A 19,856-nucleotide genomic window follows, 5' to 3' on the forward strand; every position below is an offset into this window, starting at 1 on the left:
CCTCATCCACCGTATTCTCCAGATCTGGCCCCAAGCGACTATTTCCAGTTTTCAGATCTCAAAAGAATGCTCGCTGGGAAGAAATTTTTGTTGAATGAAGAGGTGATCGCCGAAACTGAGGCCTATTTTAAAGCAAAGGACAAATCGTACTACAAAAATGGTATCGAAAAGTTGGAGGGTCGCTATAATCAGTGTATCACCCTTAAAGGGAATTATGTTGAATAAAAAAAATATTTTACCAAAAAAAGGGTTTTACTGTGGTATTATATATTAATTACATATTTTAATTACTTGCAATTAAAATATGTAATTAATATACAAATACATATTTGGTGTTGGTAATTCAATTAGGCTTTAAAAATGTAATTTGTGCTTGGTGTTGCAATTATCTGACGCTGGGGTAATTTACAGTATTTTTGTAGGTAATTTTTGCCTAATTTAATATCTCTAAGATAATAAATCGACCGCAGGATTTAATTTAAGGCATTTTACTGTTATTGCATCACCACTAAGAGAGCTTAAAAAGAAGATTTAGAAGTTTTTGAAGCTCTGCCATCTAAAAGAAATGGAGCAAATTTAATATTTTGGTAGGTTTTGCTCGTAGATGCTAAATAATTAGCATTTTGTTTGGAAATAAATGCGAAATTCAAATATTCAGAAATGAAAAATAAAAAGAGATCCCTACGAAAGCGAAAATTAACCAATTAAAAATCCAAAATTGAAATATAAAGAAACAATTGTTTATTTGCAGTGTTAGACTCTTGGGTAATCTGTTAATGAAAGTTTGGGCTATTATCGTCTCATTCTGATATTTTAAAATGTTTGTTGAATTTTGACAAGTATTCTGACTAAGAGTAATTTAATTTTTGTAGAAAGCTTAATGAGGCTTTAACTGACAAAGATCGAAACGAAAAAGAAATAGACCGAACAGTTTTACTTGAATAAACATTTTTGCAAAAATGTAAAGTTGTCTGCAGTATAAAAACTCAATCACATTATGATATATAATTTAAGTCATTCATTGCCATATATTAATACTTTTTTACATATGTTATTAATTATATCAACTTCTGTATTCTGTATTCTCAAAATAAAATTCACTCGACAATTGATCAACTGCACAGAGTAACAGCGGTTATTAAAAATGCATTCGTAGAAAATTCTCCTGCAATATTCTTGGATGTCTCATAAGCTTTTGACCGGGAGCATTTGACATTAATCTACAAAATGACCTAATTGTTACTTCGTAATTACTGTCGATTGCTGAAAAAAGTCTCACATTAAGGAGCATACTCAACACTTAAACCTATTTTAGCTGGAGCTTCACAGGGTAGTGTCTTGGGACCACTCCTCTATCTGCTTTATACTGTTGATATCCCAACAACAAAATAAACTGTACTTGGAACAACTTGTAACAAGTACTTGTTACTCTAAACATTTTTTATTTTTTGTGTATACTTACTGTTTGAATCACATAAAAAAAATACGGAGCAACAAGCTTGAAGTATTAATTCTGTAAAGATTACCTACGTTCACGATCATCAAATTAATGTCTTTTAAAATCGTATAAAAAATCAAAGGACTAACGAAGACAAAGACATAACGAGTGTTATAATTTAATATAACCATAATATTGGCCTAATAAAATTAGAATTTCGGACGACGGCACACGATTTGCTTTTTGGGACTGTTTGAAATCAGACAAAATGATTAATATAAAAACAAATATATTTCTTACAGATCTATAGTAATTAATCATTAAAAATATCTCTTTTAATATACGTAGGATAAAATATGAAAAATAACGTGTTATAATTATAATCTATTATTTATTAATGGAACCTACAAACATCTTCCTCATTATGTCGTCCATTTTCGCGTTGGCCTTCTTGAGTTCGTCTCGCACCTCCGCCAGGTGGTGTTCGCACGCCTTGTTCTGGGGCTCTATCTTGATGACCTTGCTCAAGGCATCCAGCGCCCGATCAAAGTCTCTATCCATCTTGTAGGCAACGCCCAGTTTATAGAGGGCCTTGACGTTGTTCGGTTCAAATTCCAAGACCTTCTGGCATAAGGGCGACACCAAATCGTATACGTTCTCCCGGAAATAGCAGGACGACAGGTTGTTGTACAGTTTGGAGGTGAGCGCGCGGAGATCAGTCCTTGGTACGTCGTCCACGAGTTCCGCTTTACTCTCCACGGCGATCGGGATGGAGCACAGGATCTTTATCGCTTTGGTGAAGCGATAGGCGGCTTCCGCGTGGTTCCTGTCGTTGAAGTGACGGGCTCCCTTCTCCTTATGTCTGATGGCCAAGTCCATCTTTTTCCGTGCGCTCCACTGATAAATGAATCCACTAAAGCTAAATTCGACAAGCTCTATAACGGCCGTAATATCTTCTAAACCTATGGTGATGGTGAACTGGGCTATTTCGTTCAGCAGCATGGTAGACACGCAAACATCGACGGCTCTGCCCAGCTCGCCTTCACTATCACCTACAACTAAGTCTTTATTGTTAAAGGAGCTCAGAGACTCCGGACAGTCCTGAACGCGGAGCCTGACGACGCTCTCGTCGTGTGGCTTCAGGTGGCCATGACCGTTCGTCAATATCTTCTTGAAGATCTTGTCGTCGGGCGATGACCACTCCTCCATTGTCTAACACTCGGACTCGGTGTTGAAGTATTTAGCGACTATCTGAAGCGTTAGATCGTAGTATTCGGAGGCGATTTTATCGTTGCCGGCTATAGGGCTGGGCAACGACAGTTTACAATCACTGTAATACTGTCCCGTCGACCTGTTCGACGTCAGAAGCGCGTGCAGCAACGTTTGGCAGCCTTGGAACGGATTTTTTACCACTACAATACGAATCGGCCACTGAAGGGCGTACAGCCAAGGATTGGACAGCGGTGGGAAATATCTGTATATCGGCGTCTCGACGTTTCCGGGGTTGACAGCGTTAACAAGAATGTTTGTATCTAAAACAAGCACATAAATACCTTACTATAATCTAAATGTTATAATGCTTTTAATTAAAGGCGAGGTTCCAAGATGAAAAAGGCTATGAAATTAATAGTATCGGATGACTTATGTTGTAAATCCATAGGATCTCAATATCGTTATAACACATGGGCTAAAAAGTCCCAGACCTAACAGATAGATGGCGCTAGTTTTATTGAATTAAACGCTTTCTCGGCTAGAATCTTCAAAAGAAAGATATTAAAATTTCATGATATTCTACTCATAAGTTTATGACTTATTGTGCTAAGAGTGACACTACTTTGGTTATTTTCGAAACTTTACACTGCTTCTTGATGGAGAAAAATACCGTTCGAGTGAAGCCAATGGCTTCTAAAATGTTATAAAGACTCCGCTCCATCAGAAACAATAATAAAACCTTGCTGACTTCAAACGTAGTCGTAGAGACATCGGTGATGTAACACGCAGCGGACGTCCAAATGAAGTGGTAACATCAGAAAACAAAAAAATCCACAAAATAGTTTTCAATGATCGAAAAGTGAAGTTGCGTGAGTTCGCTAATATTTATTATATGAGCGACTATGAGAAAGGTCTATTCGAAGTGGGTGCGTTTGCGTTTGCTCACTGTTGACTAAAAACAAGAACGTGTTGATTATGAGCAGTGTTTGGCTATGTTTAAACGTAACAAACTGTGAATTCTTGCGTCGATATGTGACATTGGATGAAACATGAGTCCATTAATTCACCCTGGAAACAAAACAATTGCCATCTCAGTGGACACCAACTGGTGACAGGCCTATTTTTGAGGAAAAAGATAAATCGTTCTACAAAAGTGGTATTTAAATGTTAGAGCGGCGCTGGAATTATTGTATGGCTCTTGGCGGAAATTACGTTGATGAATAAATAAATCCAATTGTGAACAAAAAAAACGCCCGGGACTTTTCTTCTCATGCGTTAAAAGAACTGTAAAAAAATTCAAGACAGACTAAATCTGAAGAAAAGGAAAATGAAAGATACATAATATGCTGCAATGAGTTACTCAAAATTTTTTTAAAAAGCCTCAGACCCTTTTGCACTGTTTCCAATCATTCAAATACTTAGATGTTTTTTTTATACCAAGATCAGAAGATTTTCTGCATGCCAAGCTCAAGTTGAAAGAACATGTTTAGAAGGAACAAGCAGAACTATGTATCAAGCTCAGAATACGACAACTCGAACTATCTTTACATAAAAATTGTTATTGTATAGGCACATTTTGAAACCAGTGTGAGCTTGTACAAATAAATCCAATGTCAATATAATGCAAACATATCAAAATAAAGAACTTCGGACCTTTGTTAATGCTCCAAAGCACATTAGCAACACAAAGGACATCCACAAAGATCTAAGAGTGTTTGCGATCTAAGAAGTGAGATTGTGTGAATATAAGAATATCGAAATGTGAAAATATATTGGGTAAATTTTTACATTTAACTGGATATAATAGATAATAAAAAATTATAAACGAAGACTATTAAAACAACCATTATATATAATTTATTCGCTCCTAAATTAATATTTTTCCAAACAAACAAACGTAAGCGAACGTGGATCTAAAAATATTCGCATCCTCAAATGTTATAAATTTTGCTGTGATACATCCTTGCTTTAAGTCAACTTGTATCATACATATTAGTTTAACTAAAACAATTTATTATTATGCTGTGGTTATATACAAGATAAAGCTTCTCTTTCTCTGATAAAATTATCCATTAAAATTTTAGAGATAACAGTGTTTTTCATCCACCGGGTAGCCGTGCGGGCTAAGAACCGTTGACAACAACATACTAGGATCGAATCTCATTGAGGTTTAAAGGTCGTTTAAAAAAGGTTAATGTTCGTAAAAATTAAGGGATTGTGTTAAGAGTCGTTAAATAATACAACAGTGTTGAGGGCGACTATGAACTTTAAAAAAGTGTTTTTCTTATTTTTAAAAAGTACTTATTGAAATATAAAACAAAAGAAAAACTTACTTGATAATTTTTTGGCCAACTCCTTGGTAAATAGAATAAGGGCTAATTTAGAGACACCATAAGCAACAAAATGAGATCTGAACTCAGACTGACATTGTGTTACTGCTTTTAGATCATAAACATTTACATTTCGGTGTGCTTCTGAAGCTACATTGACTATTCGTGCATGAACAGATTTTTGTAACAAGGGCAATAAATGATGAGTCAATATAAAAGGACCTAAAAGTAGAGAACAATTATTGAAACTGTTAAAAAAAAGGAGTATCGTTTGAGAACTACCTAAATAATTTGTTTGCAATGTGATTTCAAAACCGTCTTGGGTTAAAGATTGGGGGTGATAAAATACACCGGCACAGTTTACTAAAGCAAATATTTCATTAAATTCGCTTCTTAACTGTTCACTGAAATTCACTATGCTCTGAATAGAACATAGATCTAAATGTTTTACATATATTTTTCCAGTGTAGTTTTTCACCGATTTTAATATCTCTAACTTGGTATTGCCACCTTTTTCCACATTTCTGCAGGCAAGTACAATAGTGGCACCTAAAAACATTCGATAAGATTGGTAATGATACTCATTTTTACCGCCAACCTTTTTTTGCGATTTCGAAAGCTAAAGCCTCCCCAATACCGGAATTACCTCCGGTTATAACAACTACCAAATCATCTAAACGAGTTGAACATCGACAAACTCCACCGGCAAAATATTTTCTACAACAAAAAGTTTAAATTGCTGAATATCATATAAAAAAACTTACATTAAACCGTAGGCAACTGCACCTGCAACAATTGAACCACCGATATATTTCCACATCATTGAAAGATTATTTATGGAGAATATTTATAAATATACCTATCAAGATGGAAGCTCTCGGTCAAATAATTCCAAAGGGCTTTTATTAGGGTGAATTTCAAATGTTATTTTATGTTCATCAGTAGTTGTCAAACTGGTCAAAATAGTCATGTGTTTAATTGTTTACAGAACCTAAAAATTAAAATAATATTATTTTTGTATATATTATTTGTTGATTTTTTTATTCAATTACTTATACATTAGCGATATTATAGAATATATCATTAAAAAAATCTAAAGAATGTTAAACAAAAATATTATTTTTAAATTTGCCGCGTTAAATTATAGTATCGGTTGAAAATTATTACCAACGTAAATGTTATTCAAAAAAAAAAATTAATTATAAAATACTGTGACTTATATCATATTGTTGAACGATTATTGGTGCTGCTTCTTATTACGGAACGTACCGCATGTCAAAAAAGTTTTAGAAGCATTATTACCGTAAGTTGGTAGAAATGGGACATTTTAATCGCTTGTGTTTGCGTCAAACGACACCATTTTATTAAGTCTCTGTATATTAATTTTTTTTCCTGCATGAGTGAAAAAAAATGAGTGATTACTCGGGAGTTGCACCGCCACAACAGAGTTTCAATCAATCTTCCGCATTTGCGGCTGCTCTACAACGTGCTAAACAAGTAAGTGAATAGAAAATACGGTACAAGCCCAGTTTGGTCATTTTCATCATGCCGCTTGGGCTTGATCAATTCCATTTATATTGTTCATTCGTTTTTTTCTCCATTTTTTATAGATAGCCGCGAAAATTAATCCTGCCGGTAGTAGTACAGGAGAAACCAGGGGAAAACGCTCTTTAGAAGATAGTACTGGTAAGTGATGATAATTGTTTTCAAAGTAAAAGTCGGCGGCAACTATAGGTCGATAACTCTCCCGTGTATAACCTTGAAACGAGCTTGTTAATACAATAGCTACATTTCATTTGTGCTCACTGAAAAGGCATTTTCCTTTTCCTGAACTATAGTTTATTTTAATTGGGCGCTTTTGTTTTAGTATTCACTTATTTATACACTGATAACATTGTTTCTAATACAATCCACCAGTTTTTCGTTATAAGTTCCGATATATTTCTTATCTATCATTTAAACATATGATATACAATTAGAAATATTTGCTAAAATATGTGCTATTCTTTAAACATCCACTCACACTATATTTTCATCTGTACCAAAAAAGTTAAATTATTTTTCTAGATATTACTTGCTCCAAACGCGGGAGACTTTATTAAGTAAAATAATCAATTTAGTGCCATGACTGTGCTACTTACTACATAAAAAACAACAAATGATATGCCATATTTGTGATATAAATGATTGTTGATGATTTAAATATTTATGCAATTAAGTTTATGTAAACTAGTATCATTGTTATCTACTCTTAGTGTTTGCTTACATCAGGTATTTTTAATTTTATCTTTTTGGTATAGTGTTGTTTTATGTACATTAGTCCATTGCTTTGTATTTTATTTAAAGAGCACATGGCACGCATATTACAATTAGTTGCTACAATTACTAATATCTAGTCATTTTTCCTTCATATTGTTTTTAAAGTGTAGATCCAAGATTTCAGATCTAAACTTAATAGAATTTTATGGATGTACTCTCACTGATGAACCCCAAGTAGTTTAAATACATGACACAGGTTTCACACATAATTTAACTATTAGTTCAAAAGGGTTTTGTCTCTTCAACCTGAAAAGTCCACTGTTGTCAAGCAGTTCTAATACATCAATGGTTTTATGTTCACATATTTGATCTTGGTGTAATTTCTTCTCTGACTCTGGATGCCTTCATTCAGTTTATGGCCAAGTATTTTGTTGTTTGTTTACGCAATTATTTTTCAAAAAATAATCATTAGCAGGAAGTCTAATTTTTTTATGTGAAATCTGGATGTGTAGATGTCATAACATTCATTTTCATTTGCTGTTTCTTAGTCCGTTCAGTAATGTTATTGTCAATATAAGTCCATTGGTAATGTTGAGGTTTTTGTTTAAAACAGAACCAGATGCAAAGAAGGGACCTGGTTTAGGAGCTTCTATGGGTAGACCCCCTCAGCCTGCTATGGGGGGACCATTAAATAACGGACCGCCTGGAGCCGATGATATGAAAGGTCCAAATCAAGGACCGGGAGGCGATAAATTGGGTATGCGTAAGTATCCATTATTCAACGTAAAATGGATACTAACTTATTTTAATTTATTTTTTAACTGAGCAATATTGCTCCTAGTTTGTAATTTGTCTGTATTGTAATGTTTTATTTGGCTAGAGTTTTTATTGTTATATAAATTATAGGTAATAACATGGGACTGGGTGGTGGAGCAGGCATGCCTGGTAAAAACAGCGTAGAGATTATGATACCTGGCCCAAAAGTAGGCCTCATTATCGGTAAAGGTGGTGAAACGATCAAGCAGCTTCAGGAAAAGAGCGGAGCTAAAATGGTCGTTATTCAGGATGGTCCCGGTCAGGAACTGGAGAAACCTCTAGTTATATCTGGAGATCCACAGAAAATCGAATACGCTAGACAGTTGGTTTGCGAGTTAATCGCCGAAAAGGAAATGAAAAATTTCAATAATCGAGGACCAGGTGGTGGCCCGAACGGTCCAAGGGGGAGAGGTGATAGCAGGTAATACAAAACATTTCAGAACAGTGGTATATTTTACGTCTAATATTATTACACATTTTTCAGATCTGGCGGCGATAACTATAGTGACTATGGTAGTGCCAATGATGGAGATTTCGAAATTTTGGTACCGAAAGCTGCTGTCGGCGTAGTTATCGGAAAAGGAGGCGATATGATCAAGATGATTCAGGCCGATACTGGGTGCCGAGTACAGTTCCAGCAAGCCCGTGATGAGGGCCCGGGTGACAGGAGGTGTTTCCTCAATGGAACACCAAAACAAGTTGATCACGTGAGTTTTAGTGAGATTATTTTCTTATGTAGAATGAATAAACATCTATATTTAAAAAAGAATTGGAAATTAATTTGATGGGCTCATACTTTTCAGTAACTGATTAGGCTTGTTGAGAGACCAATGATAATGAACAGGCAAATATAATAGATATTTTAAGTATATAGATGGTGGTTTTCCATTGATATATTGAGTTTGAGATAAAATAATTTCATATTTTTTCAAGCAAATCCATATAAATTTTGAACATAATCAACAATTATGTACCATTTTGATCGATGACTTGTGCCACTTTTCTGGTAAAGACATAGTTCAAGACACTGCAAGATAAAAAAACATGGTTTTAATGATTTCCATCAGCTTCTCTTAAAGCTGGTTCTTTCCTATTATTGAATTTTGCGTGCTTTTGTTTAAACTGTTTGCTTGATTTCGCTGTAGCTTCCAATAAAGTTGATGAATAATTCCTTTTAATTTTCATCAAATATTGAGCATCGCCTCCCTTAGTTATGTGTCTTTCAACAGATCGTGAAGCTTCTCCGAGGTATTTCTTCGTTGCCCGTAATCAGTCAGAAATGTAATCATTCAATTTATTTTCATTGCAGCAGTGATTGACAAATGGACTTTTGATCCATTAATTATCGATAAGTCATTTGGGACTCAAGTATCGAGTTTTTTTTGGTATTCATTCCGATGTATACCTCATACTGTTTTATGGTCGGAGTTTGGTGATGTCACCAGATGAAACACGTCGGGTCTCCATCGAAGTTTATTGACTATTTCAACAATTGGCCGATTAAGGCGAGGTTCATCTTTAACGTCGAAATCTGGTGAACGAAAACAAGCAAGCAAAAAGTACTAGAGATTTGAGAAGTCATATTCTAGGAAAACTGAAAAAAAGGCCCAATTAACACATAATTTAAGTTATTTTTATTAGGCTGGCTCTCAAAGCGGTGAAAAGTGAACAAAAAGATAAATGTAATTTTCAATATACCTAAATAGCCTATTTTACTTATTCCAAGACTACTCGAGTTTTCGAAATGGCTAGTTCAAGTACCGTTTCATTTCTTAAATAGTGATTGGGGATTTTTAAATAAAATAGGTTTAGTTGTCTTTGAGTATTGTTCTTTCATATTGTCGCAGGTTGTAAGTAAGAGTAACCATTCAAGTCGCCAGTAATAAAATATGTGATTTTATATTTGAAAAGAATGATAAAAAATAATGACAATAAAAAATAATACATTTTTTAAAATACTTTTCAGGCTCGTCAGAGAATTGAAGAGCTTATAGATAGCGTCATGCAGAGGGACGGCCATGACTCTATGGGTGCTGGTGGACCTGGAGGGCGTGGAGGTCGTGGTGGAAGCCGCGGGGGTCGCGGAGGAGGCAGAGGTGGTCACTTCGGTGATAGGAACGGGGGTGGGGGCGACTTTGGAGGTCCCACTTCTTGGAACGATAGGGGCGGTCCTGGGCCTCAGCAGGAAGTCTCCTTCACTGTTCCGTCTAATAAATGCGGTCTTATTATAGGGCGCGGTATGTTAGATCTTGTCGCATATTCAGATCTAGTTGCAGTTTAAGATATTTTCCTGTTTTAGGTGGAGAAACTATTAAACAAATCAATCAACAGTCAGGTGCCTATTGTGAATTAGATAGGAGAAGTAATGTTAATCTGAACGAGAAAACATTCACGATAAAGGGCGACCCCGATTGCATAGAGGCTGCCAAACGGATAATCAGCGACAAGATCCGCATGCCTATTCATTTCCTGAATATGGGCGGCAGTGGGCCAGGTCCGATGTCTAGCAGTATGCCAACGGTATTTTAATAATGACGCGTAGTTAGATTCATTGTTACCTACTGGTCTTTTTGATTTTGCAGGCCTATCCAGGCATGGCCCCTCAAGGATATAATCCCCAGTGTTGGGGTGGCATGTCAAATTTCCCTCAACAGCAGTGGGGACAACAAGCTCAGAGCGAAACTGGCAGTCAAGGTAGTACTGGACCTGTGTCTGGTCCAGTTCCTGGCGGCGCAGCAGGTGCAGGCAATGTTCAGGTCAATCCCTCTACGGGACAACCAGATTACTCACTACAGTGGGCTGAATATTACAGGTAATTAATATCTTTTCACCTTTGTTATATCAGTTCTACAGGTCATAATAGCCCGGGAAATTTTATGGTATTAAATAATTTGTAATACTTTTCTTAAGTTCTCTTCATATTCTGTGCTTATTTCCTGTATGTTACGCCAACATATCTTATTTATATCTTCAATTATTCTATCTCTTCTCTTTTCTCTTCTTTCATCTCTCCCCTTCTACAAACACTATCTTGCAACCTGAAGAGGCAAGTTTGCAAGTTGTTGTGTTGTACTAAAGTTTACGCGTGAATACAACGGATTTACACATGGATTTAACATTCGTGGGATTGATTTTAACATGTGGTTCATAAATCTTCGAGTCTATAGCGCAACACATTGTCACCTTAAAGGAATAAAAGAGCTTTCGATGTTTGCTGATTTAGGATTCATTGTACTCCGGTAGCGGTAGTTCTGATAAGTGTTCATTATGATGGAATTCAGTTTCAGTCTGGGTTATGAAGTTAAACCTTGTGACTCGCATCTTGGAACTGTAATTCTTGCCCCATTTGAATTATATAAGGGTATCTGTATTTCAAACACTCTTATACCTCTGAGGTTCGGATCATCACGAACAGACAATCACGACAAAGATAAACATTTACCACATTTTCGATTGTCTTTGATGATCTTTCTCGGACGGATTTTGTCTTTTCCTGTGTGTTACTGCTCTCTTCAAACTTTTTGGCTCTGTTTCAAATGAGAGGAATATTTTGCGTATCATCTATGTGGTGAAATCAAAGAAGCAGGTTACTGATCGTTAAAAACTATTTGGTTCCAAAGTTCATATGAGTTATTCTTTTACTTGATATATAATAAAAATGTGCTATATTATATATTACTATTTGATATTTGACACCTAGAATATTTTAGCATTATCAGAGTAAGTATTTTAATAGAGCTTTTAAATCATCCCAATTTATAGTATTGTAGTCCTTAAAATGATAGCCTTTTTTGTCTTTTTCTTTCTCTTTCCTTATCAAGTTTTACCACTATGTAAGAAAATTTATATTTAAGTATTGTCAGAGTGTTTAAAGTCATTCTAATTAATAACATTGTGGTCCTTGAGCCTTTAACCCTACTCTCTCCTTTCCTTTCCTTATTAATCCTAATCACTCTGCAAGAAAATATATGTAAAACTTAGTAAGTATATTTGTGCATGCAGCCTTTGCATTTTACATATATTTCATTGTAGATCGTTGGGTATGCTCAGGGAAGCTGATATGATCGAGCAGCAGGCAAAAGCAAGGACAGCTGGTGCTGCCGGCGGAACTAACGGTGCTGCGCCGCCAGGATCTACTCCTGTCGGACCGCAGAGTAGCGGTAACGCAGCTGCAGGGCCTTCCAGTGCTGCTGGAGCCGGTCAACCGGACTACAGTGCTCAGTGGGCAGAATATTATAGAAGCATCGGCAAGTTGAAGGAAGCAGAAGCTATAGAAAATCAGATGAAAAGTAAGGTGAGTATTCCGAGACAATTCTTGCCAGCAATCGATTGTTTTACATTCTATGTGTCTTTTACAGCAAGCACTCGGGAGCGCAGGATCGGCCCCTTCAGCAGCTGGTCAAGCTTCTGGTGGTCAAGTAAATCCTGGATATCAGCAGGGATACGGAGGTTATCAACAGACAGGTTGGTATATGAATTAAATGTTATAATTATGGCATGTTTAATTATATTTCATTGATGATCATTGAGATGATGCTTTAAGAATAAATCTTGAAAGTCTTTTTATAGATTTAGTGTCGTGCATTTGTCAACCTCCTTTCTCACATTATATTCCTATTCCTAACGTCAATATCTATTACATACAATCAAAAAATTAATTGGTTTGCTTTTTTGATATAAAATGATGAATGAATGTTGCAATTTAGGTTTTGTTTACTGTCGAAACTGTACTTGAGTTGAGATACCGTCATATAAAACACTTCTGTCAATGTCAACGGTACCTCCTTTCAAAATCACTGCATATGTTCATGCCACGGAGCTATATTTATGTTATTGAGTTATAAGCATTAAGCTCTTGGAGCTTGGTTCTAAAAACTGTGTTAGAATTCAAATTTAACACATGAACAAGTAAAAATTTATGTTATCCACTCTGTATAACTATTTGAATTTGTATTGTATCTTTATTCAGAATATTCCCACAAAAATGTGCTAAAATGATTTGTGAATTAGTATATTGGGGTATCTTGTGTTATAGTGAATCTATGTCAAGCTTTATTTTTTGTACACATATGATGCATTTTTCTCTAGCTTTCTATTTGTGTCGACATAGTTTAGCAAGGACTTTATAAGACTCTAATGTAGCTGGATGAAACTTGAGACTAACGTAGAAATCTATAATGGAAATGGTTTAATATGTGAATAAATAAATGTTAGTATAGTCAGATATTTTGGAGTAGATCGGACTCTACATAGTTTTCATTTTACTTGTATATACTCTCCTCCGGGCTTCTTTGATATATGGATATATGTAAGGTGAGGCAAAAGTCCCGCTACCATTTTGATTGCCCGCCATCTTGATTATGTGACGTTTAGCTTGGTTTCGCTTTAACCGTTGTGTTGTGTAAACGTCCAAATTTTAGTATAAATAAATATACGTCACAAGAACGAGTAGAAATGGCGACAATATTTATTGAAAATAATCGTTCCAATATTGTCACTCATCGGAAATTGCGTCAATGGTAGCGGGACTTTTGCTCCACGTTTTATCTTTTTCTTTTTCCCTCCTTTTATCCAACCATTTATCTAACCTTATTCACATGTCTCAATTAATTTCTGTTTTATTTCCTCTGTATTATTTTTTTTATTTTGCGTTCGTTTTAGGCCATTTTGATGATGTCAGTGTGATTCTTAATATTATTTGTCTTACTATTCTTGGTTCATCTTCATCTTTTTCTGTCTATGCACTTTACGCCATCGGTTTTTTGGGATTTGTTTATATTTTAATTATTGACCATTTTCATAAAAGCCTTTATTTGTTTTTATAACCTGTCTTCATCTACTGATACCATAGCTCCAAGGTAATTTAAACTTGTCTTATTTTTTTATTGTTTCCGAATTTTTCGGTTTTTCCTTGTCCTGGTATTTCCAACTCTAATTGGTTTTGTTTTCTCTCTATTCATTCTCAGTTCTTCAGTGCTTTATCATTATTAATTCCTATAAATTTTTTTTATAGTGTATATCTTTTTTTGTTTATTATAACTAATTCATTTGCATTTGCTATGAATTGTACTAACTTAATTAATATTTTTACGTTATGGTTATGGTGAACTTAATGATGTTCTTGTTCTTTTTTTGCAGGTGCCTATTATGGTGGACAGACCCAAACTCCAGTGTCTGGCGTGGGTCAGCAGAACTACGGCTTCCCTCCGTACGGTTACGGCGGACAGGGATCATCCGCCCCACCAAACCCCCCCGACAACTAAATTTCATCATGAGAGCCGTAAGTACCGCTTAACTAATATCTTTTCTTCACGTTTTACGCTCCGTCCGTTATTTCACATTTCAGCAATTTCTTTGTTTTCCGTTTTTTATTTTTATAGTAATTGTATTTGTTTAATACGTTCGCCCTTATTCTGTCAGTTTTTCTCTCTCGACGTTTCTTATTATTTATATTTGTTTTTTATTGCTCAGGTCTATTTCAGGAAAATTATTTTTCTAGTTTTAAATTCATACAATCGTGAAGGGTACTGTTATGAATTTGCGGTAAAAGTCCATCTGTCTTTAGGGAATTGGCTGATAATAACATTGGTCCAATTCCATATAAGTAGTGTTTATTTTTTATTTTTTTATAAATTATCTCCATTTTTCTACACTATCCATTACACTTTTTACAGCATTCCTTCATCGCATTATTACATTTATTACCTAACAGCAGGGTTCGTGAATATGTGTTGCCTTAAAATGGTGAGGGGTTATACAACAATTTTTATAATATTTGGTCGTAATTTTTATTTAGAGGTAAAAATTACTAGTAGTGTAATACAATCTAAAGAGTGGAGATAATTTTGAGTGTGACAAATATGTTGTTTTCTTAGTCAAATTTGATGCGATTAGGACAATGTAAAAGTTGGACAGAAACTAATTTTTACCTTATCAATTCGAAACAGTACTTGAAACGTTTTTCTTTCAGGATGCACAAGCAGCAGCAAAATATCAGTATTGTTATATCATTTCCAGATTATTAATGTGGTCCGCCATCTAACCGGAGGTCGACAAGTGAAAAATTAAAATTTCTTAACGCTAAGGAATTTTTTCGTAGTTTTATGCAACTTATTTTATACGAGACGACAGAGAGAGGGAGATCACCATGGCCCCAAAGAAATTTTTCTTTTTAGGTGTATCGGCCTCGCCATAGTCTTAGATCATTTTCCTTCTGTCATCCTGTTTCTTTATTTAGACAAAACAATATCTCAAAAAAGAGAAAGATACCAAACGAGGCGAGAGAATGCGGTCGAGTATTCCTTCCTCGTCCTATCTTGACGGACCAGGATCGCTGGTGCAGTATTTATTTTATAAGGTGATCTTTTGTTGATCCGCTCGTTATTGTTATTACATTTGAACTTTTTAAACTGACCGCCGGAAACCGGCCATCGACGACACTCGTCGGTCAGCTCAAAAGCGAGTCCCCCATTGCCCGTTAGCGAAAACCGGAAGCAGTTTTGAGTTGATTTTTATGCGCGTTAGCGGGCCTAGTTTGATTTCCTGGGTCGAGGGGGGGCCTGTCTGTTTTGAGCTGATCACCCGAAGACGACGCAGCCGTCCGTCAACTCTGGTCCTTAGAAAATAAAAACTGCTCTCACACTTCTATCACAGGCTTAATTTAGCGATGGTTTCAAGACATTTATTACTATTATTATTTTTAATCATTAAGTGGCACTTGTCATAGAGTACAAGCTTAATTTCTTTTGTATATCTGAACGTTAGACCTTATCAATATTGTAAACATTTTTAATATGTATTTATATAGCAGTTGGACTGCATTTTGTGTACGAAAACGATTAAAATTACTCTTACTTCTTTTTGCGTTTGTTGTTTTTTATTCTGTTTTTTCAGGTATTATTAACCCACTCTAGCGAAATGCAGGTCGTCGCCGATCTGGCTGTGTCTAGTCGACGTTGGTGCTGTTTCGTTGACCGTTAATTATTGATTTTGTCGATCGTTAATTTGCCGCATATATATTAGGTTGTCCGGAATATTTTCAATAGCCAATTTTATTCAGATGGTTAAGATCCCGGAGTTTTATTAAACGAGTCCTGTCAGTAACAAAAACATAACTTCACCTAACCACTTTCGTTCAAAAATATTGCTCATTTTATTCCCACCGTATTATATGACTCTACTTTTTTTACTTAGTTTCAGTTCTTTTGATTAGATGTCCCAAGCAGCCCTCGAGTACTGTTTATAACCACCTAGAAAATTATTAAAACTATAAGACTTATATCCTAGTGTATATCTTCGGCTTGTGTATCTAATACTGTTCCTATTACACTACTAATTCAATGTTGGCGTTATCCCAAGTAAGAATCAGCTATCAACTTTAGGATTTGAATTTTTGATTTGATAGCTTTGGATTTAAAATGTTTCGTACTTTTTAACCTTTTAGTAGTTGGTTATTATGACTTCCATAAACCCAAGAAGCCCTCAAGTACTATTTATAACTACCCAGAAAATTATTAAAACCAATAGTTTTAGAGTTAGAACCCGTATCCTAGTGTATATCTTCAGATTGTGTATCTAATACTGTCTCTATTGTACCTCTAATTCAGTGCTGGTGTCACCCCGAGTAACAATCATCTATCAATTTTATGGATTTAAAGTGTTTCGTTATTTCTTAATCTTTCAGTCGTTGGTTGTTATGACCAAGTAAAATGGAACACGAAATATTCCCTATCTTATCTCATTAAAAAAGTACTACATCACGCCTACAATTTCTTTCCAGGCAACCTAATATAGCTTGTGTTTATTATATTGCCCTATTTAATCACATCTAACACAACACTGAGGCATAAAATAAGGTAAGATTTAATAGATAAAAGAATGAAACAATGAACTCTGAGCTGATTTTATGCAGATAATGATGGAAAGGAAATGCTTAGATAATTATATTGTCGTTATTTATTTATTAATTAATTATTTAAAACTACAAGTGTTTAATTATGTATCTACAATAATAATTATATATACACAATACTACACAATTATATATACTACAATATAATTAATAGTTATTTAAATGATCATGAAGAATGTTCAAAGTCTCCATATCAACTATGCCAGGATGAGAAGGGGGTTCTACGTGTATTATCTTCAACAATGATACTTGCTATGCATGTACATTAAATTATAAGGATATACCATTAATACACCAGATGTTTATAAATACTTAAACAGGCAAACTAGCCTGAAGTTCTATGTCACTGAAGGGTTGTCAAATAACCAGGATGTATGGAGCAAGAAACTGTATCAAATTTAATAGTGATATGGAATGGATTTAATTAGGTGATACCAAGGTATGAAGATCTACACTTGTATAATATCTAGCAGTGATACTTATGTACACATTGCTTTAATATCAAGAAGTTAAAATTTTTGGATACACAAGAGATTTATAAAAACTTGTAAGGGCAAACTTTTATCTATCCTGAAGCTGTATACTATTCTATACTAGGGATTGTTAAATAGTCAGGAAGGGTGATTAAGAATCAAAGGAAAAACCAAACATAATGGTATTATGGAATGGTCTTAATTAGATTATATGAGATAGCAACATCTACACTTGTATAACCCCAGCAAAGATGTTCAATGAATGATTGGAAATCCGTCAGAGTGTAATCACAAATGAACATGAATATATCAAGAAGTTACTTTGAAACTTCAAATATTGATTTGAAGGATATGGATTGTTAACATTCTTTTACACATTCTTCATTGATATCATGGAACTTGAAGAGAATATTATACAAGTTACTACAGCATATTATAATCAAAATTAAGGGGCTCATTTCTTTTTAATAGTTCTTTGCAATATCCTTGGCACTAACACTGTACTTGAAAAACGCGTGTATTCGGATAAGAAACACTAATGATTTACGTTTTTGATGAAACAGGAATTTTCTTGATCTGGTAAGTACGTCTTTTCCTTATATAAAATATGGTGGACATTCGACTATGGTCTTGTTGAATGCGCTTCATTTTCAGATGTGACTCAGAAGTCTTCAGGCTTGATTGTATATTCTTTCAGATGACATTTGTTGTATATTCTGTAAATATTCTTTGAAATTTTTTCTTATAGGGTCATCCATAGATACTTAACATAATGTTTCAGTGATATTCTTGATAATTTCATTTTTTGATATCTATAATGTTGATTTTTATATATATTTGACATGGTATTGATTTTATTTTTATATGTATGTTATTTATATGTATATTTATGATATATATATTGATTCGCGTTGATTTTCTGACCACTTGATGATGATTATGATGGTATACGGTATAGCGAACGTTTTATTTATTGTTGAGCGTCTGTGCGCTACAGTAGACATTTTACGTTGTAGGGTATGGTCTACATCGCAAAATGCGCGCATACCTCAGATTGAAGGGGCATTGAGTATGGAAGAATGAGTGACGGACTAGGGAGATTTTTTGCAGCGGATCTCTTGGTGCAGGAAACTCAGACGTAAGAATAGTGTTATTGACAAAAAACATGGATATTGATCAGTATTCCGATTCATTTAGAGCTTTCGGTGTTAAGGATTTCGCGACGGCTTTTGATTATTGCGTTCGTTCGATCACAGAAGGAATGTTGGTGATTCCATCAGAGTTCGACGCTAGTTTAAAATTTGGAATTAATCTCATTTTGAAATTAATAGATTCAGCTAAAAATACACGAAAGCCAACATTCCTTTTGCATCTCGATTTAAAAACGCCGTTGTTTTCTCGTTTTTTTCTCTCTGTTTGGAATGCCGTCAAAAATAAACATACAACTCCACCCGATCTTTTTGAACCAACGCCCGGAGTTGTATTTTTAGTTTTTCGACCGGCACATTTTCAGATTCAGATTGGTCGACAGCCGAAGGTTCGCTGTTAACCGAGGAAGCCGATGATCGTCTTCATCCCGACGGGTTCGGGTGTTTCGAGCCCACAGCTTTGTCCTTGATGCATGACAATAAGATATGCTCGATTCTTTTTTACTTTGTGGGGTTTGAGGGATTTGATATTGTGGGAACGTCTTTTTGTAACTCGCTTGTTTGACGCATTCGTGTATAAGTCGAAAATAATTGCAACCGTTATGATGATCTTAAACGCGTTTATGCTTTTTGGCGTTGCTTATTCGAGAGGTAAGTTATGTACTATACATGGCGCGGTATTGCGAAATATCCCGACTTATCCTCTTATCTCAATGAAATGTGTTATTTTTAAGTTCGAAATCTTTTGACATTTCAACTATAATAATTTGATAACTATTCCAAACTTACTAGTTCAGTTTCAGGTTCAATTCGACAATGAGTACTGGTTAATTTTTTTTATTTATTCTCAGAATCTTTGAATTTTAGGACATGGTTGATTTTTTTCAGAAATAAAGTGATACAATGAACAATGCATTTTTGTTTTGTATGTACCCCATTATATACATACATCGTCACGATAGTTACTTACTGCTTTGATTTTCAGTCGATTTTGTTTAATTTCTGATATAATTTAGCATACTATATTCATATAATATATAAATTTATAGTTTAATGTGTTGGAAGTTTTATTTTAAATTTATCCATAACATTGCTGTAATTTGTGTTACTAAACTTATTATGAGGGGGGTCTTGTGCCCAGTAAAATTATTTTGTTTGATATATAGGTAGGGCTATAAAATACTGTGGTTTTGTAATATTCATTTCCCCAGGTAAGAAAATAAGCGATTGAACATTCTTTTTTAACCAACGTCATGATATTTGTGTTTG

General features: G+C 34.8%; 3 protein-coding genes across 8 annotated transcripts; 1 reads left to right on the forward strand and 2 right to left on the reverse strand.

Moving 5' to 3' along the window:
• Positions 1-1,710: 1,710 nt before the first annotated feature.
• On the reverse strand, positions 1,711-2,647 carry LOC143201384 (tetratricopeptide repeat protein 9C). The gene has a single exon (XM_076412399.1). The coding sequence runs from the start codon at positions 2,645-2,647 to the stop codon at positions 1,826-1,828; it is 822 nt and encodes a 273-aa protein (XP_076268514.1). The 3' UTR covers positions 1,711-1,825.
• A 3-nt stretch (positions 2,648-2,650) lies between these two features.
• Positions 2,651-5,937, reverse strand: LOC143201383 (retinol dehydrogenase 12). The gene is made up of 5 exons (XM_076412398.1): positions 5,745-5,937; positions 5,579-5,697; positions 5,263-5,529; positions 4,984-5,202; positions 2,651-2,970 (listed from the first exon to the last, which is right to left on the reverse strand). Exons 1-5 carry the CDS (start codon positions 5,801-5,803, stop codon positions 2,651-2,653), a joined length of 984 nt encoding a protein of 327 aa, XP_076268513.1. The 5' UTR covers positions 5,804-5,937.
• Positions 5,938-6,295: 358 nt separating this feature from the next.
• On the forward strand, positions 6,296-19,500 carry Psi (P-element somatic inhibitor). Of its 6 annotated transcripts, none has more exons than XM_076411236.1 (12): positions 6,296-6,477; positions 6,591-6,666; positions 7,853-8,002; positions 8,146-8,476; positions 8,540-8,762; positions 10,022-10,292; positions 10,355-10,575; positions 10,638-10,867; positions 12,088-12,349; positions 12,414-12,519; positions 14,194-14,335; positions 18,456-19,500. In XM_076411236.1, exons 1-11 carry the CDS (start codon positions 6,391-6,393, stop codon positions 14,316-14,318), a joined length of 2,082 nt encoding a protein of 693 aa, XP_076267351.1. In that variant the 5' UTR covers positions 6,296-6,390; the 3' UTR covers positions 14,319-14,335; positions 18,456-19,500. The 6 variants fall into 6 exon arrangements, with proteins under 6 accessions (XP_076267351.1, XP_076267350.1, XP_076267352.1 ...); XM_076411235.1 differs by lacking the exon at positions 18,456-19,500 and adding an exon at positions 15,073-15,912; XM_076411237.1 differs by lacking the exon at positions 18,456-19,500 and adding an exon at positions 15,026-15,168.
• Positions 19,501-19,856: the final 356 nt, after the last annotated feature.

This window comes from Rhynchophorus ferrugineus, unplaced genomic scaffold (assembly GCF_030347505.1).
Source record: "Rhynchophorus ferrugineus isolate W39M unplaced genomic scaffold, kcgeb_rfMv2 rfM8, whole genome shotgun sequence".
Taxonomy (NCBI): Eukaryota; Metazoa; Arthropoda; class Insecta; order Coleoptera; family Curculionidae; genus Rhynchophorus; species Rhynchophorus ferrugineus.

Bases quoted from the DNA above. Each gene is read 5' to 3' on its own strand.
- LOC143201384 (XM_076412399.1), bottom strand. From the start codon at position 2,647: ATGGAGGAGTGGTCATCGCCCGACGACAAGATCTTCAAGAAGATATTG.
- Psi (XM_076411236.1), top strand. From the start codon at position 6,391: ATGAGTGATTACTCGGGAGTTGCACCGCCACAACAGAGTTTCAATCAA. The intron at 6,478-6,590 runs GTAAGTGAATAG...CATTTTTTATAG, and splicing joins CTCTACAACGTGCTAAACAA to ATAGCCGCGAAAATTAATCC. The intron at 10,576-10,637 runs GTATTTTAATAA...TTGATTTTGCAG, and splicing joins TGTCTAGCAGTATGCCAACG to GCCTATCCAGGCATGGCCCC.
- LOC143201383 (XM_076412398.1), bottom strand. From the start codon at position 5,803: ATGATGTGGAAATATATCGGTGGTTCAATTGTTGCAGGTGCAGTTGCC. The intron at 5,698-5,744 runs GTAAGTTTTTTT...TTTTTGTTGTAG, and splicing joins GCAGTTGCCTACGGTTTAAT to AAAATATTTTGCCGGTGGAG. The intron at 5,530-5,578 runs GTTGGCGGTAAA...GAATGTTTTTAG, and splicing joins TTTCGAAATCGCAAAAAAAG to GTGCCACTATTGTACTTGCC.